Genomic DNA, 23,099 nt, shown 5'->3' on the forward strand with positions numbered 1-23,099 from the left:
CTCTGTGCGCCCCGCCCGCGGCCTCCTCACCCAGGAGCCTGCGTGGATCTCCCGGATTCCCGCTGGGGAGGCCGTGGCCCCCAAGGCCAGGAAGCGCCACTCCACTCGGTCCCCATGCCCGCGGCTGCACCCTGAAGGAGCATCTGCCCTGTATGGCCCCAGCTATTTTCCCACCTGGACGTCATCATTCACTCATTAAAATGTTTACTAGTGGTGCCGGTGCTGGTGGCTCCCGCATGTAATCCTAGCTACTCAGGAGGCAGAGATCAGGAAGATCAGAGTTCGAAGCCAGCCCCGGCAAATAGTTCAGGAGCCCCTATCTTGAAAACACCCAACACAAAACAGGACTGATGAAGGGGCTCAAGTGGTAGCGCGACTGCCTAGCAAGTGTGAGGCCCAAAGCATTTACTTAGGGCCAATAGTAGGGTCCAGGCACTGTCCCTTGGGACTCAGCAGCAAAAGGGCACAAAACTCCTGCCATCCTGGAGCATGTGCTGTCCTGGACAGACAGAAGAGCAGAAATAAATAGGCTTGTGGCAGCCAGCAGGGAAGGACAGGGGGAGAAGCAGGCTGTCAAGTGGGGGAAGGGCTAGGGTTTGTCCTGGCACCTGGGAAGCCTCACTGGGGAGGCCACAGTGACTCTAGAGTAAAGGCCGGGGGAGACCAGCCAGCCTTAGGTCCACCCACCCGGTTTCAGGAACAGCCAGAGGCCAGTGCTGCTGAGCAGAGCCACAGGGAGGGCCTAGGGGCTGGGGAGGGGAGAGTGTGTGTGTACAGGAGGAGGAGGAAGGCGAAGTTAGCTGAGAAGTGCTGGAAATCACTTCTCAGATGTCTGAGTTACCCCTTGTAAAGAGCTTTCCTTGAAGGCCTCCCCAGTGACTTCCGCCTCCCTGGCAGCCTTTGTCTGCTTCAGAGGTGGGAAATGTAGACGTTTAGTCCCTGTCCCCTCACCAACAGTAGGGTACAGGGTCAGTTACCAGGAACAAAGGGCAAGTGACTATTGAGTAGGTGACAAGCAAACCCATGCTCTCAGTGGTCTGTCCTCTTGGGAGCCTGGGGAGGAACCAGTTCTCAGCTGACCCAGGGCCCTCAGAGTCCTGGGTCATCCTGGGAGTCAGGGCAGAGCCCAGGGCGCTGAGGCTGTGGGCTTGGGGATGGGGGCATAGCTGAGGACAGGAAGGCAACCATCAGGAGGAGGAGAGGCTGAAATGGCAGTGAGAAACTGGGGTGAGGGAGAAGAGAGACAAAAGCAGGCTGGGGCTGCCCTCCCGGACGGACGCTCCAGAGCAAGTGCCTGGTATCCCACGCCACTTGGAGGACCAGGGCACCTGTGCAAGATCTGCCTCATCCCTGTCTCTGTGAACAGGAGTGGTCACCCACCCGGCTCTCCTGGTGTCCTGAGAACATAGAAGGCAACCAAAAGACCTGAGGACATAGAGCCAAAAGTGCTGGGTCTCCCCAGGGGCCGTGCAGGGGGCAGACCACCATTGTCATCCCCTCAGGTGACTGTGACACTCACTGTACCCCATCCCGAGGAGGCAGGCATGAGGCAGCCTGGGGTGTCTGCAGGGCCTGCGGACAGCAGGAGTCTGTGCTCCTGGGGGTCTCCTAGGCAGCAGGGACCCTCCCCAGCTGGCCAAGGACCACTAGGGTTAGACCTGTCCTCCTCCCTAGGTGAGCAGCCTTGTCACCTCATGCAGGAGCCCGGCTCCCTGTGGACAAGGGGTGATGGGTGCCAGCCCCTGATGCTGCTTCCACTCCACCCCAGCCACCGCCCTCCCAGGGCTGTGGCTCAGGCCATAAGGTCCGGGCCGTGCTTCCTCCAGTGCAGTCCAGGGCTGAGCACACTCTGGCTCTCAGGACACTGTGAGGTGAGGGGACACGGAGGAAATGGAAAGAATCTTTGGGAGGAGGAAGTGTGACCCTTGAGCTGGACCTGGAAGAGTGGGCAGGAGGAGGGCAGCATGGGGTGGAACCTCCCAAAGCGCAAGGGAGCACAGGCCAGTGGGCCGGCTGGGGAAGATGGTGTTTCTGGCAGTGGGCTCAAGGGGTAAAGGAAGGGAGGAGCCAGGGCAGGTGCCCGTGCCTCCCCCGCGCCCTTTGCCTATCACGATGTCCAGGCAGGAGCCGCTCTGCCTCTGTCCTGGCCCTGAAGAGGCACAGGCTGTGCATGGAGTTCCAGGGTGATTTTACCCTCCACTAATGCTACCCAGGAAGTGACCAGGAACACTTCTGGATCAAGAGCATAAGTTCTGCCCTCCCACACCTCAGTGACTGTGGCTGGGTACCTAAGACACACAGTGGAGCAGCGCCCTGCCCCCAGGCTCTGTCTCCCACCCCCTCTGCACGTCACATGACTGAGCGACAGTTACTGCAGGAAGCCCTGAAGTCTGGCTGACTTACTGCGGCAGAGCCCAGCAGAACCTCACTAGCAGAACAGCTGCTGGAGCACCCTCCTCACAGGGGGGTAGACCTCAGGACTGACAGCCCTGAGACAGGAACTTGCTGGGATCTCTCACGGCACAGGGGTTCCCTGCCTCCAGGAAGCCACTGCTGGGGAGCAGGGTACACAGACCCCCCCCATGAGGGCAGAAGGCACTGCAGAGGGCCACAGCAGGTGGATTGTGTCTGACGCACCAGTGGCTCTACCCAGCAAGGACCCGGTCCCACGAAACAGGGAGTGTGAGACTTGGCTGGTCCTCTCACTGGGCTTCATCTCACCTCCTCCTGCCAGGAGCTCATGCGAGGCAAGCTTGGTCAGGTTACTTCCCCGATTAAAAGTCATGTGTTAGCCAGGCATAGTGATACACACCTGTAATTTCAGTACTGGGGGGCTGAGACAGGAGGATTGTAAGTTCTGGTTAGCCTGTGCTACATAGTGAGACCTCCCCCCCCACACACACATTAGGTGGACTAGCTTTCAAGGTCAGCTTCAAGTTTGTTTACAACCTGGGCCTGGCCTCTTCACCCTTACTGTACTGTGGCCACTCCCCCGGATTTTGTCCCTCCAGCTCCCTCGTCAACTCATGCGTCCAGACCGTGGCCTGTGCCATGCCCCTAGTTAGAATGCCCCTTCAATGTCACTTGACCCTCCTCAGCCTCTGCCTCTGTCCTGCCCTGACCTTGGCTGCTGAAACGACACATCCCTCGGGACTGCTCCTCATGGCCTGCGGTTCCTGCCTGCTGTCCCTCTGCCTCTCTGGGGTGCAGAGGAGGGCTTGTCACCTCCCCACACCCTGGGCCAGAGGTGTGCTCACCTCCCTGCCTGCAGGACCTCAGAGCTTGGCTTGTGCCCACAGCCCTGCACAGGGAAGAGGCTGATCCCCTCTGCCTGCCTTGTCCTCCCTCTTGTGGGCTGGGGTTCGTAGGAGCCCAGGAAGCCATGGTCCCAGGGCCAAGCTGCCCCCACACCTGCCATGTGACGGGCTAAATGGGTTCAGCGTGAACCATTCCATGGGCACTGCTTTGGTCACTGGCTCCAGATGTGTCTGCCAGCACATCAAAGAAAGCAAAGATGTCACAATAAGCAAGAGGACAGGTCTGGTGGTAAAACGGAGGCCCTATAAGAACAACGCAGTCCACTGGACACCAGGGAGCAGCTGGGGACAGGAACTGCTCCTGCAGCCATCACAACAGTCCATTAACCCACAGTGACCTCAGGAGAGGCGGGGGTGACAGTGCTCTAGTCCTGTGGGGGTGAGGGTCTCCACATGGCCTTGCATAGCAAGGCCCAGGGCTCTGGCCCTGTGGGATGGCCTTCTGCCAAGTGTCTCTGTGGGGTTACAGTCAGGTGTTTGGAGCGGTATCTGGGAGTCTTGATGAGCTGAAGGTCACTATGCTGACACCTGCTTCTGGAGGCTGGTGACCTGCAGAGGGTGAGGGAAAGAGGGAATGAGTCGGCTAGACAGGGAGGAGCCTTGGGGACCCTGCCGAGGCCGAGGCCGAGGCCAGGAACCTCCTGTCCTGGAGTGGAAAGCAGCCTTTCCTCTACTTCTGTCACTTCTTCCTGGTTCCAAGACAGGCCTAGGTTCCTTACCTTCTAATTTGTGGGTGCAATGGCGGTGGCTGGGGCAGGGGCTGCAGAAGGTTTCCTGACTCCTGAAATCCCCAGCTCCTGCTCCCTGGACACACAGGCTCCCTCTACTCTCTCCCTGCAGGACTCTGGATGGAGTAATTAACCAGAATACTTTCTGGAAGCTTCCTTAGGTCCTGGAGCAGGATGCAAAAAGAGAGAAGGCTAGGGGCTGAGGTATGGCTCCATGGTGAGTGCTTATGGGTTCCATCCCCAGCACCATAATAAAATAATAAAATAATACACTTGAAAAAGGAGAATTCCCCCTTCCAGGACACTGGGACCAGCTGTGTGGATTTAGGGATGTGAGAAGTTGTGGTTCCCTAAGCACTTACAGAACTGATACAGACACTGCACGTCCATTTTTCATTGAAGTGAAAGTCACATGTATAATTTGCTCATTTTAAGTGGATGATTTGATATATTTTGGTGAGTTTACCGAGTCACGAACCTATCACAAAGCAGTTCTAGAACATTCCACCCCTTCCCCAAGGATCCTCAGGCCTGGACTGGGGTATAGTCAGTGGCACAGCGATCCATGTGGGAAGTCTGGGTTCCGTCCCCATCACTGCAGGAATGGAAAGAAGGTCCCAGCCAAGCTCAGTGGCACATGACTGGACTCCCAGGTGGAGGTTCTAGAAGACTGAAGTCTGAAGCTGCTTGGGCAACAAATTAGCAAGACCCCATCTCAACAAAAAGCTGGGTGTGGTGGCTTGTGCTTGTGACTCCAGGAAGCCCTGAAACTGGGATGTTACAACCAATAGTTTGTCACAGCTTGTTTGGGAACACTTTGCTGCTGGCACAAGATAATGGCACGTTTTGAGCAGAGGCCTCCGGATGTGCACCGCGTTAGTTTCACTCTCCAGTGGGAGCAGGCGCGGAGGGAGAGCTGCAGGGGTGACAGAAGATGCAACACCTTAGGCCTCTGGCCATATTTTAATGGTGCTCAGGTGACTAGTGGGCTCTTCCTCCAAGGGCGGTGCCAGCTCAGCAGAGCAGCACAAGAGCGCCAAAGATCTCCTTCCTGCCTCCGTGCTCTAGGAAAGAGCTCTGATTGGCCCTGCCTGGGCCATGTGTCTGTCTCTGTCCAATCACTATGGCCTGGGGAAGGGTGTATGACAGTGGCCAGCCCCAGCTGACCTGTTAGAAGTGGGTAGGAGTACGTGAGCCGGGCGGCCAGCATCAGTGCACTCTCAGGCCACTGTCACTGGCATCACCTGCTGTCACTGCAGACATACAGGCTAAGGGCGTTTAAAAGAACATCTGATGGTTTGCTCTTTCTACTGTAAGGTGATGCTCTAAACAGGTTAATTGTATCTCTAAAAACTGTTGTTTAAGGGAGTTAATAAAGCAATGAAATACGCATGTAATATACTAGGTGTGGTTATGTTTAAACTTCTCATCAAGTAAGGTTTGTTTGCAGACAAATCTCTTTTTCAGGGAAGAAACATTTTGTTTGCTGCAGCACTGGGGATTGAACCCAGGGCCTTCTGTCACACAGCAGGCAAGCACTCTACTACTGAGGCCCGCCCCCAGCCAACACAGAGAGTTTAGACTGAACCTGCGCATTTGCCATGCTGAATTTAAGCTCCAGAGTATGACTTCCATTCAACTGTCAGAGGGAGGGCGCCTTCCTCCCTCTGCCCTCTTGCACCAATGCCCAGGGGGATCCTGATTGTCCCTCCCCTTTCCATCCGTCCAGATCCTGCCTTCACTTCAGCATCATGTTTGCAGGAGTCTGCTCTCAGAGCTCCATCCGAAGGATTTCCCCCTGCCCTTTGCTCTTGCTAGGACCAGCTGTGTGGCCTTCATCAGAGAGGAACTAAAATTCCTCAGCAGTGATTGGGTTTTTCGTCCCTGCCTTTTCCTTTTCTCATTTTAGGGAACTAGGCTCTTCTGTGACTTTGTCACCGGGAAGGTCAAGTCATAGGGCTTGAGACACCCACAGCTATATAATTTGGCTTTGGTTTTCCCAGCACTAACACCACTGAAGAGATGTGCTGGGACAACCTCTTGTGCCCCAGAGGACAGGGGAGCATGGGTCACGAGATTAAGACCCAGAGGTCAAAGATGGGTGAGAACGGTCCTGGTCAAGTGATGCATTGCTCCTAGGAAAACACTCCTCACTTACTTGGCAGCCTGGGGGAAGTCTGGTTGTCCTGCAGCTTCTGGCTGCAAGGAAGCCCAGCTGCACAGAGAGGCCTCTAGGTCCTCTGCTGAAGGCCCAAGACTTCTGGTTTCTGGTTTTCCCAGCTGACCACCAGGGATGTGAGTGAGAGCCTCAGATGGTTCCAGCCCCAGCCGGCGGTCAACCACAGCCTCAGTCTTTCTGGTTGCATCCAGACATCACGGAAGAGGGGCAAACGGTCCTCACTGCTCCTTTTCAACTCCTGACCTACAGAAGCTGTCAGCATGTACACAAATGGTTGGGGCCGAAACCTCTGAAACTGTGCCCCCAAATAACCCTTTCCTCTTCTAACTTAATTATCTCAGGCACTTTGTTACAGTGATGCAGAACTGACTAGCAAAGTACTCACTGTAGATCCTCATCACGTTTGCTGAGATGATCACACTAATGCATTAAGATTAAAAATAACATTAAAAATAATAAAATACAGCCAGACGTGGTGGCACATGCCTATAGGGAGGTTAAGGCAGGAGGCTCGTGAGTTCCAGGTTTGCCGGGGCTACATAGCAAGACCCTGTCTCAAAAATGTAAGTAAATAAATAAAAATACACCTCATAATATATGCTACAATGTAATAAAGGCAACCACAAAGGTGTGACGTGAGATCATGGCTCTTTCGGCATCCATCAGAGGTTCAGGAGGTGGAAGGAAGGGGCTCCAAGGTCCCTGAAATGGAGAACTACTAGTTGTTTCTACTTTCTAGGGACAAGAATCCAGAAAGTGTCAGGGGTAGGAGCAAGAAGGGCGGAGAGACAAGACAGGAGGTCGAAGGGGTCAGCACTCAGCAGAGGAGGCTGCTAATGCTTTGTAGGCCACTGAGTAAAGCTGGTCACACAGGGACAGACATCCAGAAGGCACCAGCCTGAGGCAGGACAGATCAGGGAAACTGAGGCACGGGAAACAGCAGCCAGGAACTCAGAGATAAACACTGTACTAATAAATGCTTCGATTAAAAGCCTGCAACACTGTTTCTTTGCTTGAAGCCTTACACCCCTCAACAAGCTGCAGCATTTAGTAAAAAGAAAACGGGGGGTGGGGGAGTGGAAGCAGCTCCCTCTCACCTTGCGGGCTTGCTCAAACAGTAAGCGTGCTCTGGACATGAGCAAGGACGTCCTGAAGACAGACACTCCTCCTGGAAAAACCACCTGGGAAAATGACTCTTCTGGCCACAAGAAGTGTCCACAAAGGACAACCCATCGCAAGGACGGACACCTGTCTTGCGGGAGCGTCTGGCAGGATTCATCCTTTGTCTAAAGGGATGTTCTAACACCCATGTCACAGTGACTCAAGTTTATTTAATAAGCAAGCCAACCTTGAAATTCTTGGGCCCCACTGATAAAATAGTGACCCTTTTCTCCTGAAACAGGACCTGAAATACTCTTCTCTCAGGTCATGGGACTTGATCTCACTTTTTACTTCTTGGCGGTACTGGGGTTTGACTCAAGGCCTTGCACTTGACAGGCAGGTCTCTTATCACCTGGGCCACACCTCCACCACACTTGCTCTTTCAGGACTCTTTGAAAGGCATCTGACCCCTTCCCTGACCACCATAACTTCCAGCACCCACTCCTTGCCTCACAACACTTCTTATCCACTAATAATTCATGTATTTTACTTCCTGTTTCTCCACTAGAATGTAGCCCTCTTCTGTTTTGTTCACTTCTGTATTGTCACAACAGTGCCTAGCACATGGGAGGACCTCCATAAACACTGGAGGTGGCACAGGGGGACAGAGACTTGCAGGTCACCAACTAGGAAACTGACAGCTTGGCTCTGTAACTGTGAACTTATACTGCAAATACTTATTTCTTCATTGACTAGAACTTTCCAAAAAAGATATGAAGTAAGAAACACTGATTCTACCATTAACAGATTTGTACTCAGATTTCCTACATACCAGCAACTGAAGTTATAAATGGTAAATATGGCGGGACACTGTAATCCTAGCCACTTGGGAGGCAGAGATTAGGACTGAGGTTTGAAGCCAACCCAGCAAATAGTTCTTGAGACCCTATCTAGAAAAAACCCAACACTTTAAAAAGGGTTGGTGGAGTGGCTCAAGCAGTGAGTGCCTACATTGCAAGCATGAGTTCAAACCCCACTACCACCAAAAAAATGGTAACTATGGCAATTTCTGTTCTTGTAGCATCCTAGTGGATATTAATAAAATAGCAAGGAATTATTTTTTTTGGGGGGTGGGACTGGTGTTTGAACCCAGGGTCCTCTACTGCATCTCCAGTCAATTTTGTTCTGGTTATTTTGAAGATGGGGTCTGACCAATTACTTGCCTTGGCTGGCCTGTAACTTTGGTCCTCTTGATCTCAGCCTCCCAAGCAGTCAGGAGGTTACAGGCGTGAGCCACGAGCACCTGGCAAACAAGGTAAATTTCTTTTTTCTAGGGCTGGGTTTTGAACCTAGGGACTTGCACATCCAATGCAATCTACCACTGAGCTACAATCCCAGCCTCTAATTTCAAGTGTGATAGCACTAAGGAAACAAAGACAAGGAATATGGAAGTGTGTGGGTGATGGTTTGGCTGGACTTCAAGTATTAGACTGGCAAGGCCAGACCGCATTAGGGGCTCATGAACCAATGAGAAGTTTATTCAGTTTGCAACAGAGCCATCAGGTACTTTTTTTTTTTAGTAAAAGTAACAGTCAAGTTTATTAGGAGAACAGTGGGGAGAGAAGAGAGAAGCATTTCCTGTTTCCCACGCAGGAAATGGGAGCAAAGACTCCGCCATTAGGTATTTTAAAGTGAGAAAATGACTTCGAACTTTTGTTTTAAAACTATGTGCGCGGGAGCTCTGTGGTGAAGAGGCCAGGAGGAAGAGGGGATGGATGCAGATTTAAAAACGCGAGGTCCAGGTCAGTCACAGCATGGACTAGATGGCTGAAGGGATAAGGGTTAAGTTTTGGATACACTTTTGGAGTAAGTGGCAGAAGAAATTAAAAAGGTGAGAGGGGAGGAATTAAAGGGAGCAGAGCCTGGTTGATTACACACTTTTCCCCTAAGATCTGTCTCCCTCAATCCTAATTTTGTCGTCCCCCCACCCCCAATTTGTTTCTACTAATGCCAACTTTTTAACTTGTCTAACCCCTGACAAAATGAAATGCTCTGGCTTGCTGTGCCTCAGGGCATGGCCCTGGGATTTAGTTTGCCTGAGAGTGAAGTTCACATCCTCCATGTGCTGCATCTTTGGGCAAGTTTCTTCACTTGTATCACAGTGCCTGCCTTAGAGGCCACTGCAGCAAATGAAGTCCTCAAGTTGGATATGCCTTTGCACCTCAGCATTTCCCATGCCGTCAATGCATCTGTAAACCTGATTTCCTCCCAGGTTCTAGACGGTCAAGAAAGGGACTGAGCACTCATTCATCTCTGTAATAACTAAATGGAATTTCCCATTTGTTTAAGGAAGTGTTTCCAAATCCCTTTAAAATTCTTCCAGTTATATTCCCCTCATTTTCCCAAGACATACTTCCCTAAGAATTCTTACATTGCAATTTTCTAGGCTTTTCATTTGTAAGAAGTTTAGGAAGCTCTTCTGGAATTTTAAGAAGCATTTATTGGCAGTTTCCTTAAGCTACTATTCAAAAGCTCAAACTCAGGAGTGGCAATTTTATCTGCTTTGCTTCCCGTCATGCCTACCACCATGCTAGATTGAAACCTCCACAGCCATGAGCAAATAACCCTTGCTTGTTTCTGTCAGGTTCCTGATCAGAGCGATGATTAAAAAAAAAAACATCAGCTGAGCACAGTGGCTCTTGTCTGCAACAAAATACTCAAGAGGTGGAATTGGAGAGGACTGTGGCTCAAGGTCATCCCAGGCAAAAAAAAGTTAGTAGGGACCTCATCTTAACCAATAAAACCTGGGGGTGATGGCATGTGCATGTCATCTCAGCTAGGTGGGGCACATATAAACAGTGAGACTCTACTTGAAAAATTTAAGGAAGGACTGGAGGCATGGCTCAAGTGGTAGAGCACCAGCCTAGCAAGGCCAAGTTCAACCCTCAGTGCCACCAAAGCCCCATAAGCCCCAGCAAATCAAGTATGCAAACACAAAGCATTCGTCAGCAAATTTAACACGTCTCTCTTGCAAGACACACCAGTGTTCTCATTTTGCTTTTTGAGACAGGGTCCCCACGTCACCCATGATGTTCCCATCTCAGTCTCCCCCATTTCAGTCTCCCAACTACAGGAAGCACTATTATATGCATTATTAACAAAGAAAAAATACTGCCAGGCACTGGTGCCTCACGCCTGTAGTCCTAGCTACTCAGAAGGCAAGAGATCAGGAGGATAGCAGTTCAAACCCAGTCCAGGCAAATAGTTCCATGAGATCCTATCTTGAAAAAAAAAACCATCAAAGAAAAAGGGCTGGTGTAGTGGCGCAAGGTGAAGGACTTGAGTTCAAGACCCAGTACTGGTAAAAAAACTAAAACAAAAAAACCTGCCAAATAATCAGAATTTTTAAAAAAAATGTGTAATTTTAGCTATAGTCCCCACACATTGCTTGGCCCAACTCCAATTCACTATAAATTTCTATTGGAAAGGTCCTATGCCAATTCAAAGCATAGTAAGGAGTTTGTCTTTCTGAGCACTGGCCCAGGGACAGGCAGGCAGGCAGGCAGATCACTCATACCTGAGTTCAGGAAGTTTGGAACTGCTCAGATCTTAAGTTAATTCAGAATGTCCTTCCAAATTCCCTGCTTTGTGTATAAACAGGAATGAGTTATCTACTTCACAGGAGTACATGGAACAAGTCAAATATTAACATACGTTAAGACAAGCTCAGAACATCCAAGTTCATCTACATAATGCCAACCTTGGGCAATGTACGTTCTGTGGTATAGCTCCTGGACAATGAGCAAAGTATTAAATGTTTATTTAGCAAAATGAACTGTTAACAACCGTTTCGTGGAACAAGAAAAAAATACCATTTTTTGTCTACTACAGTAGAATTTAGGACTGATTCCAAGATCAAGTACGGTATCTTGCACTTGTAACTGGTCCTGGGCTGGGGACATACTTCAGAGACAGAGTGCTTGAGGTCTTGGGCTACACGCCCAGCATTGGGGGGGGAAAAAATCGGTCCCTATCAAGATTCTAGCAAGTAACATCACTTCCTCCCCCACTGGAGACTCCCACTTCCCCTTCTGAAGTGTTTTTCAACAAATAATACTGGCTTTTAGTAGACTGCACTGAGAAAATGACAAGCGGTGAGTACAGATGCTCCTACCCTAGGGTTTGCCTATAGATAATTCAAGGGTCACACTAAAAATTAGGATACCACACAACAAATTACGATTAAGCTCTAAAAATAATTGTATGAGTTCTCTCGTGGAAGAACTTTATAATCATCTATAATCTAGTTTCTGTTCAAAATTTAGTAAGTCAGCCAACTGTTGTTCCTTATTGACATGAGTCTGTTCCTAGTCCAATGATTATTTCTTTCAATATCTAAAATGCTGTAACTAATGTCACTTCATTAGGGACATGTTATAGGCATTAAAAAGTTCATCATCTCCATTCATCATCCCAATGTTAAATAAAATAGAACTAAGAAAGAATTGTTAGTGCTTAAATAACTTCACGGTTAATACAACACAGCATCTTAAAAGTAGCCACATCTGCAAGGCACTCATTTTTGAGCCGAAATCAGTTACCTGTTTTCACGTATGTCATCATAAACATTAAAGTGTAATAGTATACTACATTTATGAATGAACTTTCCATACTTACAGAGTCACATTTCTAGGTGATCCTGTTGGACTATCTAGATTTGAGAACTGACTTAGAACGTAATGTATATCCAGTTACGACCTGGTTTTGGCAAACATTACTACCTGCAAATTTAGAGTCTGAAATAAAGCCAGGAGCCCATTTCCTTTCCATATCAAGCTTATACTTTTGCATATCTTTCAACAGTTTTGTACCTCAGATGTTATAAGGTGATAAATCAAAGCATTCGACTGATATTATTGTAGACACTTTGAATTGTGGGTGAGGGTGATTAACAGATCAAAAGCAGGTGTAGTTTAATGTATTTTAATAGCAAACTTACAGGAACAGCACAGCAGACAGACAACATTAAAAACACACTTGCATGTAGGACAACGCGGTTAGAAAAGTATCAGGATGGATGGGATCTACTGTATGATAAAAATGCTACAAACACCATTTAGTTGCCGTCAATAAGAAATTTACTTATTTTAAAAAAATCCAAATGCTGGCATCATCCAGAAAAATTTAACAGGTTTATTTATAATTGTTATAAAGTTGAACTGCTGAAACTTGTTCACTGAAACATTTGACTTGCATTAATGCTTTACACATCCCCGCATTTATATTAAAAATCCACACACAAATGAAAATGGAAAAACTGCCAATACCTGATTTCTGTCCCCTATTTTTCCACTTGCAATCATATACTTAGGTACCTTTTGACCCCATGGGAAAAAAAGATCTAACATTCAAAACTACCAGTAACAGGAAGAAGAGAAAAAAAAAATTGTTTAAAGAATGAAATGTTTCCCACCCTGGTGGTTCTTAAGCACGCTCTCCACGTATGCGGCGTGCTAGCTGGATGTCTTTTGGCATAATTGTCACACGTTTGGCATGGATAGCACACAGGTTGGTATCTTCAAAAAGGCCAACCAGATAGGCCTCACTTGCCTCCTGCAACAAGAATGAAGAAAAATTACTAATGGCCTGATTTCCAAGTTGTAACACTCTTACACTGAATTAAAATTAGGTTTTTAATCCTTTAAATCCTACTGTACAAGATGTTAATCATTTTACTGAAAGCTTACACTTAACCATCTGTCTGAGGGTGGCTGAAGCCAGAACACTGAGAGTTCGAGGCCAGCCTGGGCTGCTTAATGAGACCTTGTCTCAAAACAAAGACCACAGTAACTTGTCAAAAGCTTAAGCCTGTAATTTTTTAAAATTAAATTACATAAATCAAATTATTTTTTACTAAGAAACATCAATTTTTCTAGTGTTACATGAATGTCTTGAATAAAGTAAAAACTCCCACCAACTTTCTCATTCTTACAAATGGAATCATATCCAATCCATTATCCCAGAGCCCAGCCCAGTCTCCTTATTCTGAGTTGACTCACCCCATAGCTGAACCTTTATATATGATCCTCGATCGACCTTCTCTCTCAGCAGTGCTGGGGACTGAAACCAGAGCCTTGTGTACCATGTAAGCACAAAGCTACATCCCTACCCCATCTTCTCCTTTACATCATAGTTTTAATCACAAGAGTACTTAAGCAGAGTTGTCTCAGATGTGTACACTTTGATGTATTATGCTGCCTATGAATCACTGGTTTACACAGCATGTGAAGGGAAAGGAACCTTTGCTTAAGATTAATTCATAACTTAGTTGGAAGCATGGCTCAAGGGGCACAGCACCTGTTTTGCAAGCACGAAGCCCCCAAATTCAAATTCCAGTTCCACATACACACAAAAAATTAACTCTCAACCCAAACTGTCAGTACATCTTACAGCCTAAATTGAAGAATGATGTAAATTGAAAGCATCTGCTCATTTAGTAATGAAGAGGTTACCATTTTGTTTTTATACTCAACAGTCTAATTTGGATTTGGACCATTCTTCAGAGCAGGGGCTGCAGCTCAGTGGTATATTGTGCTTAGCAAGCCCTCGACCCTGGGTTGAATCCCCAGCATGCCCCAATCCATACCTTTGCAGCAAAACTGAGATTTTGCTTTTAAAAACATTAACAGAAAAAATTTATATCTTTAACCTCTCTAACCTCATCACTTCCATAAGAATCTGTCTTCTCCAAATGCTACTACCCTACATGTCTTTCCCAGCACTCATAATCAAGAACTAGCCTTTAAAACCTATTTGAAGACTATTTCATGAAGAGAGAGCAAGCACTCTTTGTCCGTGTGCAGGAAACACTTGGCATTCACACCAATCCTAAGTATTACCAGTCATCTTTCCATGCCTCTCTGCTACTTGGCAACAGACCCTTTCACGCTCAACAATGCCTATCCTCACGTACTCTACATAATGCTGGCTCTTCTTTACATTTAATCAAAACCCCTCAATTCCAGGACTAGGAATACAGCTCAGTACTAAGATGCTTGCCTAACACGCTCAAGGCCCTGCATTCAATCCCCAAGCAGTGCAAAAAAACCCCACTCTGCTCTGTGCAAATCGTCCATCTTTACCATACCCATTCCAAAGGCATAAAAAGCAAGTTTCTAATATGCAGAGACTCATTCTTGGGATATTCTACAAGTGGGTTAAAATGTCTGCAAAGTGAGATACAGCTTAATGGCAGAGCACTTGCCTAGCACGTTCAAGGCCCTGGTTTGGATCTCCAGTACCACAAAAATGTCTAGAAAGCATGGTGTACTGTAACCACCTTCTAGGAGTTTACAACAGATAGATGCTGTAACTAAAGCCCTCAGGAAGAAACCAGTTTATTTTGTTTAACCCAGCACACCAGGATTATGCAAATCTAGAATGCTTTTTTTTTTTTTTGCAGTTCATGTGGCTATGTGGACAAATCAACAGGGGCTACAATTCTAAGACCATTTATTTACAGTTACATTTATTATCTACTGGCTTGTTTGGGACTATGTAGATGTGTGGCAGCTGGAGCTCTCAATGCTGTCTTGGAACCTAGGTATTGTTTTATAAGGGTTTTATAAAATAATACCTTTGTTTTATAAAAACAATAAGGGTTTGTCTGGTCAGCTCTTAGGGATCATTGAACCAAGAGGGCTTGCACTCGACACATATACCCCCAATTCTATTACCAATGTTCCAAAGTCCCTTAAACAGTAAGGCTGTAAAAAGACAAGTCGAGGACACTATTAATTTACAACCTTCTGAGGACACTCAGAATGAGGCAGCCATTCCTGCCTAGGAAAGTCTATGAAGTCAACTGTCAGTTATCAGTAGGAAACTGCAGCTCGTTGTTCCTTTACTACTCAGTGAGCTACATTTACATTTCCTCCTCAGTCCCCCTTCATCATGGTTTCTGTTTCTAATCAACCACGCTCTGAGCACATTAAATGGAAAATTCCAGAAGTAAACATTTCATAAAATTGTAACTTTTATCAGAATAGCTCTAACAGTTTCATGTTATCATTAGGGACTGCTGTTAAATCTCTTACTGTGCCTAATTTATGAATAAAAATTACCATAAACATGTATGTATACAAATATATAGACAGACAGTTTGGTATTTTCTGGTTTCAGGAATCCACTGAGGATCCTGGAACATATATATCCCTTGTGAACAACAGGGTTCTAGTGTATTAGAAAACTTGTTCATTATGTAATTGCTTTTTCTTTTTTTAAAAGACAGGTCTTGCTGTGGAGCAGACAGTGGCATCAAACTCAAGGCTGCCATCCTCTTGCCTCCACTTCCCGAGAGCTAGGATTACAGATATGGACCCATCATGCCTGGCTTTAACTGTGTAATTCTAAAGCCAAAAATAATGACTGTTGGAATTATCAATCAACAAAATATCCCTCAGGGCTGGCAAAATGGTAGCGTGCCTGCCTAGCAAGAGTGAAAACCCCGCTACAACATGCACACACAATTCCTACATATTTTTAAGAGAACCAATATGTATGCTTAAAAACAAAAATTACTCTTTCCAATAAATATCAATGAATGCTAAGAGAATACAGGCAGATATTAACTTTTTCCTCAAAACCAGTAATCATACTTAATGACTACATAACTGAATAACAGCACAATGGAAATTTACACACGAATAATTTTTAAATGACAAAGGGTCCTTTACCTAGAATGTTTAATAATTCTAATTTACAAGGCTGTATCATTGACTTCAGCTCAGAAATGCTGAACTGTAATACAGTATGGGTTGAGCTCAGTCCTGCTAACAGTAGTTAGAAAAGAGAACTCACAGCATTATACCACACTTGGGACACTAAGTAATATTTCTGAAAAAAAAAAAAGAACTGAAGATAATCAGCTATTAAAACCAAAAATAAAGTTCTACGTTAACAGCATGGGAAGATTTTCAGTGGCTGAATTTTCAGTAATTTCAACCCATTGAGATTTAATGGATGCCTGTTCCTGGAATTCACCAATCAGATGAAGTTTAGACTAACCATAGAAACAGCTCGACCAATTACACGTCAGGGTAGAATTCACCTATCAAATCTTTCTCACATATAAAGCGAAAGCCAGGCACAGCAACAACAGCCCTGTAAATCCTCCAATGGAGTGAATGTAGTTGCTGGACCTTCTTCCCAAAAATTCTCATTCAGGTCTGCAACCAAGCCAGGAAATCTGCACTTTTAATCACCCTCAACCCATGCTTCCGATGGAGGTGGTGTCTTACCATATTTTGAGACCGAGACCTACTGGCAACACAATATAAAATAGGTTACTTAGGCAATTGATAGCAATTATACCTATATACCCTATTGAATACCTTGTGTTAATTCCGTATTTTAATGTTGACACAAATCACAAATATTTCAACTACATAACCACCTCTAGAACAGAGTGAAGACTAAAATCAATGCTCACCACCATTGTGGAAATCCATAATCCCCTTCAACAAACTTAAGTCTCTAAATCCCTGCCCCCTTGCATCTCCATCTTTAGACACCTTTTATCGTAACCAATCACGGCTTTCACCACAATGTGTAATTTTCTAATGCTGCTTCTTCCATTTAGACACTGAGTTCTCTACTCAAACACTCCTTTCATCCTAGTCACTGTCTCAGTGTGGCTACAGACAGACATCCATGTCCATACCTTCTCAATGTCCTGCAGCTTCCATAAACCAAAGCAGAGTTGTTAAGCACTGCTGTTAGAACATTTTACAATTTTTAAATATACAGTAAGTGCTCATTAGGTTTGGGAATCAAATTATGACTCTGCCATTTTCTACATGTATGACCTTGAGCAACGTAAGCTTTCCGAAATCCCAATGGTAAAGTCACTATCTTACAGGCCTATAATGATTAAATTATACATGCTTTTGGTTCACAGCCTCAACAAAAAAGCTTTTTGGTAGTATGGGATTTCTAAGGGATAAGTAACGGCCTTGAAGTGCTCTGACACTTGAGCCATACCTCCCAGCCCCTTTTGCTTGTTATTTTTATGATAGGATCCAGGTTTTTGCCTGGGCCAGCCCAGGACTGAGAACCTCCTACTTATACCACCACACCTGGCTTGTTCGTTGAGATGAGGTTTCCATTACTTTCAAATCCTCCCTGATCACCTCCTCCCAAGTAGCAGGGATTACAGCCTTGAGCCACTGTGTCCAACCCTAAAAATTCTTTAAGGGGTCTTCCCCTCCAGCCATTTTACCTGCAAAGCACCAATAGCTGCACTCTGGAAGCGCAGATCTGTTTTGAAGTCCTGAGCAATTTCTCGCACCAGACGTTGGAAGGGGAGTTTGCGAATCAGAAGTTCGGTGGACTTCTGATAGCGTCTAATTTCACGGAGTGCCACAGTACCAGGCCTTTGAAAAGTTAACATTAAAGAAACTGTTACCAAACACATGTATAAAACAAAAGGCAAAGTGGTCAGCTTTAAAAAGATGCATTAGTAATAATTAAAAAACCCCAAACAAAAAAAAGTCACTCAACCGTTCTTCAGCATCAAATCTCATCCATCACTTTATGACCTGAACATTCTAGAGTATCAACACCTTTAAAGCAAAAAAAGAGCATGAAATGACCAGAAGTTCATCATTACCCCTACCTTTTTTTTTTTTTTGCAGTAATGGAGTTTGAACTCAGGGTCTACATCTTGAGCCATTCCACCAGCCCTTTTTTGTGATGGGTTTTATCGAGATAGAACTATTTGGCTGGGGCTGGCTTTCAACCTCCACCCTTCCTGATCTCTGCCTCCTGAGTAGCTAGGATTACACTAGTGGCCAGGTCCCTGATTTTTAAACTTGTATACATATAAAACCCATCAACTCGCCAATTATGACTTGAAGGCTTTAGTTGTCAGGCTAATAAAAATTGCTTAGACTCTTCAATTTTGCAAAAGCCCTGACTTACCTACATAATCCAGTATGAGTCACTTAAAAATATGGTTGTGGTATTTAAGTTGGATTTCTCAGAATGACACTTGTCATTTCTGAGTGATTAAAATTCAAAGTTCGATTGTGCAGTGTTTCTTCCACCATGGAAGTTTAAAAAAATTAAAAACTAAGACACTGTTTACAAAAATTTCACTTCTAATTCTAACTTATTTCTTCTACTATACGAGCTTTTATTTTAGATTAACTGTAAAATTTGTGTCCACTAAGTATGAACAACTTCTGCCCTCTAATGGCAGATGTCCTTAACACTGCTTAGGTCAAAACTCAGCAAAGGTATAAAGGAGGAAATAAACCAGTCAAGTAAATGAAGGATGGAAACTTTTACTAATTCTATCTTAATTATTATTTTACAACCTGAAAAATAAGTTTTTAAAAAAACCCTAGTTTACTACTTAAAAAAAAAATTAGAACCTAACAGCGAACTGAAACTAATGTACATATCAATACCAGTGACGTATTAGGCCTCTAGGTCAGATTTTAGCTTCAAAGTTAAATGTTTCCGATAAAATCTGGCAAAATTATACATGTGAGCACACATATCCAAGCAGTAGTAAATAACTCAAAAAGGAAAAACGTTTCCCTAATGCAAAAAGTTTGACTGCACCCATCTTTTTGTTGATCAGTTGGGAACAGCCTGCTTTTTTCCAGTACCTGTAACGATGAGGTTTCTTCACCCCTCCGGTAGAGGGCGCGCTCTTGCGAGCGGCTTTTGTAGCCAGTTGTTTCCTGGGCGCTTTACCACCGGTGGATTTGCGGGCGGTCTGCTTAGTACGAGCCATGGCACAGAGCGCTCCTTACTTACCTGCCATCATTAGAAACAAAAAGATCACCAAATGCAGCTACTTAAACGCACAAATTTTCCTGCCACCCCCACACCTGGAAACTGATCGATGTGGGAAATTAAAAAATCATGTCCGTAGTGTTATATAATTATTTGAAAGGGTGCAGATTACGTCTGCCACCCAAACGGGACTTCTCGAAACAAACCGTAACACTAGATAAAACTCATCAGCATCGGTATCGATCGCCTCTCAAAACGCAAATTCCGAGCCAAAGAACGGCAAAACAAAAAGACCCCCAACGCCTCTGAGCCCATTTCGGTAATTAAAGTACGAATTGGAAATGTCTGCAAACACCGATCCACAAACAAGTCGACGGAGCGCCGCCGCCAGCCAGCCGCAGAAAAGGCCGGGTCCGATTACAGCAGCGGCCCCGCGCCGGACGACACACGGACAGACGGCCAGACCGGCAGACGACGGCCGGGTGACCCCCTCCTGGCCGCGCACCCCGGCCGTCGGGGCGCCCGGGAAACCCAGATCGCGGCCGCAGCGCGCCCGCCCGCCCGCCCGCCGGCCCCGGCCCTCCGCGCCCCGCACCCGCTCCCACCGGCGCCCGGCCCGCCCGGCCCATCAGCACCAGCACCACGGAAACTTTTGGTTCTGCCTCCCGGCCAGGCCAGGTCCCGCACGGTCCCGGTCCCGGTCCCAGTCCCGGTCCCAGTCCCGGTCCCGGTCCGCCCGCCCGGGCTCCCGGCCCCGGCAAGATGGAAACAATCGCCAGCTTTGCGACTCCTTCCGAGCAGACAAAACACCAAATCGTCCGAAAATTCCCGGCCCTGCCACGTGCCGCTCCCAAAATGCAAAAGTTTTTTTTTTTTTTGCATTTCAAATGCATCAAGTTTCCGTTTCTCCAAAAAAGGAAGAAAAAAAAAAACGTTCTTCTTGTAAAAATTTTAAAATGGGGAAGAGACAAACAGGGGAAAAAATATGGTCGGTGACCAGAGAAGAGAGACAAGATGGTGAAGCTCGCAACTGCGGGGAGGCGGCGAGAGCGAGTTCCCCGGGTGCAAGCGGCGGCGGTTTCGCCCCTTTCCCGCCCGAAAACGGCCCCGGGGCCGGGGGCGGCCGCCGAGGGGGGCGCGGGCGCGGCGGGGGCCGGGGGTCCGGGGAGGGCGGCGGGCGGGATTCCACCGAAGAAAGGGAGCGGGAGGAGGGAGCAGCTCGGCCGCGGCGGGGCCGCCGTGGGGCTGAGGCGGCGGGAGACGCGGGGCCGCCGCCGCCAAGCAGGCGGCAAACTCGCTCCTCGCCTCCATTTCTGGGCCAAAAAGTTTTCCGGGCCGAGCCAGAGGGGCTGTAGGTGCCGCTCCCGCTCCGACGGCCCGGCGCAGGGCTGGCGGCAAGCGGGCCCGGTTCCGCGGACGCGGGCAGACGGGAAAACTTACCCCCCTTCTCCTTCGGCTGGAGCTCAGCGAGCGAGAGGCGGCGCTGGCGTTAGAGAGCGGCGGCGGCGCGGCGGCGGCTGCGAACACAATTGAAAGATGGCTGACACCGAGGCTAGCCCCCTCTCGCAGCGCCCCGCCCCGCGCCGCGCGCCAGCCAATCACACACAATGGAGGGAAGGCTCGGCCCCGCCCCCGGGGCCCCGCGCGCCCCGCCCCCGCCCCTCCCCCCGCGCTCCCGTTCGCTGGCGCGCGCTCGCCCCTCCCCCGCGCGCCGCCTCGCGCCCAGTGTGTACAAACACAAAGACACGCCGAGGGGCCGGGGGCCCGCCGAGACGCAGTCCGCCCCCGCCGCCCCCGCCGTCCCCCGGCCCGGGCCTGCACCTCCCCCAGCCCGCTCCGTGCGCGCGCGTCGTCGAGCTCCCCCCTCTCAGCCCGGGTTTGGGGCGCCGATGGTGCCGTGGGGGATGGGAGGGCGGAGCAGGCCGCCGACCAGCGCTCGCCCGCGGGCGGGGGGGAGGGGCGCGCGCCCCCGTACGGGCCCGGCGCGCGCCCCCGCGGCGCCCCGCGGCGTGGGGGCGGGAGGGGATCACGGGCACGGGTCGTCGCGCCTGTGTTGGGAAGACGCCAGCAGGGAGCTTGCAAGTGGGAGCCCAGGTCCCGCGTCCGCTTTGGGACGGAGCCGTGCGGCGGCTGGCGGGAGACCCGCCGCCCTCTTCCGCCTTCGCCCCGGCCTTCTCGTGGCCGCGGCCTGCGGGTGCTCCAGAGTCGCCCGTGGGCACTCGGGGTCCCGGCCCCAGCCCCGGCCCGGCCGCCCGGTGCAGTCCGCGGGCGGTGCGGCGGCTCGGTCCGCGCAGGTGGCCGCGCCAGGGCCGAGGGGACCGGGCTCCCCGCTCCCTGGGTCTGGGTGCCTGATGCAAGATGGCTGTGTTCTGTGAGCCTCGGAAACAATGTGTGCAGCCCAGCTAACTGCACGGGGCTGTCCTTCCAGCCAGATCGGCCCCTGTACGGGTCCTCGTTCCTAGGACTGCTGCGGAAAGAAACTGCCAGACGTGACAGGGACCACCCCAGTGTGGTCAGCAGCGTCCACCCCAGTGTGGTCAGCAGCGTCAGCTAGTTCACAGGAGGCTGCAAACGGCAGCCGCGAGAACAGCGTGCTTCGGGGGCCGTCGCAGCGCCCGTCTCCCCGGGTCCGGTGGCAGGAGGAGCGGACTTTTCTGAACTGGGCTGCGAGCGTCAGCACCGCCCATCCCAGCGGCTCCCGCCCGCCCAGTGCGGTGCGGGTCATCCCGCAGGACCGAAGGAGATGGAGGACGCGAGTACTGTGTGTAACCTGAAGACCTCGGAGCGCCGGCGTCGTAAACATTATCCGGAAACATATCTATGGAGATCAGACACCAGAGGAGGATTTGTCCAAGGTCACTTAAGGGGGCAAGAGACCCGGGAGAAACTCAGTTCAGGCCTCCCGTCCATTACTATTTAATGAGTGCTAAGTGTCTGCGGTTGCTGTGAGAGCGCGTGCAATCTGCGATCCTATCCCAAAGGCACATATGCAAAGCAGGAGAAGCCAGCAAAGAATCCCTATAACCCAAGCCAAGTTTCTTTTTTGCTTGGTTTTTGTTTTGTTTTCAGGAAACCAAAATATTTGTGGTTGGATTTATACAGGAAGGCTGCTGTACATCAATTAATTTCTTCATATTGTTAAGAAATGTCACATGACATGGTAATGTTCTCTGTACTAGATTTTTCCATAGTTTCTTCCTAAAAAAAATTTTTTTCCATAGTTTCTTTCTAAAAAAAATCTTTTTTTGGGCGGCACTGAGGTTTGAATTTAGGGACTTACGCTTGCTAGGCAGGTGCTCTTACTGCTTGAGCCCCCAGCCCCCTTAAACAAATATTTCTAAGGAATGGAAGGACTATTTCCGGTGAAATAGCTCTTATCTTGGCTTATCTGAACCAACTAGGTATCTAATGTGCTATTATATATATGTATATATAGTACCGGGGTTTGAACTCAGGGCCTACACCTTGAACCACTCTACCAGCCCTTTTTTGTGAAGGGTTTTATTGAGATAGGGTTTACAACCTATTTGCCCAGGCTGGCCTCCAATTACAATCCTCCTGATCTCTGCCTCCTGAGTAGTTGGGATGACAGGCGTGAGTCACTGGCAACCGGCAGGATTGGGAATGTTTATTGTGAGGACTACACAAGTTATTTCTGGTTGTAGATGAAATATTTAAGCACCTGGGTAGGTGTCGACAATGTGGCTTCAAGAGGTTTTCCCATTGGCTAAGTACTCATAAATGTCAGTGTGAGTGCCAGCTGCCTACGTGACAGTTGTGGGTGTGGAGGACATGGTGGTGAACAGCTCCAGCAACATTCTTGCCCTCTCAGGCTACCATCTCTGCACGCATTGCCTTGCACAGCCAATTAGCACTTGTCCCAGGGCTTTGGCGCCCTAGGAGTGCCAAAAACTAAAGGGACACTGGGACTGTACAGTCCAGGTGTTGGGGGTGGGGGAAGCACTTCGA

At 48.5% G+C, this 23,099-nt stretch overlaps 1 protein-coding gene across 1 annotated transcript; it reads right to left on the bottom strand.

Moving 5' to 3' along the window:
* Positions 1 to 12,292: 12,292 nt before the first annotated feature.
* H3-3a (H3.3 histone A) lies at positions 12,293 to 20,722 on the bottom strand. Its single transcript, XM_020171514.2, has 4 exons — positions 20,571 to 20,722; positions 19,001 to 19,151; positions 17,605 to 17,758; positions 12,293 to 12,938 (listed from the first exon to the last, which is right to left on the bottom strand). Exons 2-4 carry the CDS (start codon positions 19,126 to 19,128, stop codon positions 12,810 to 12,812), a joined length of 411 nt encoding a protein of 136 aa, XP_020027103.1. The 5' UTR covers positions 19,129 to 19,151; positions 20,571 to 20,722; the 3' UTR covers positions 12,293 to 12,809.
* Positions 20,723 to 23,099: the final 2,377 nt, after the last annotated feature.

Source organism: Castor canadensis, chromosome 11 (assembly GCF_047511655.1).
Source record: "Castor canadensis chromosome 11, mCasCan1.hap1v2, whole genome shotgun sequence".
Classification (NCBI taxonomy): domain Eukaryota; kingdom Metazoa; phylum Chordata; class Mammalia; order Rodentia; family Castoridae; genus Castor; species Castor canadensis.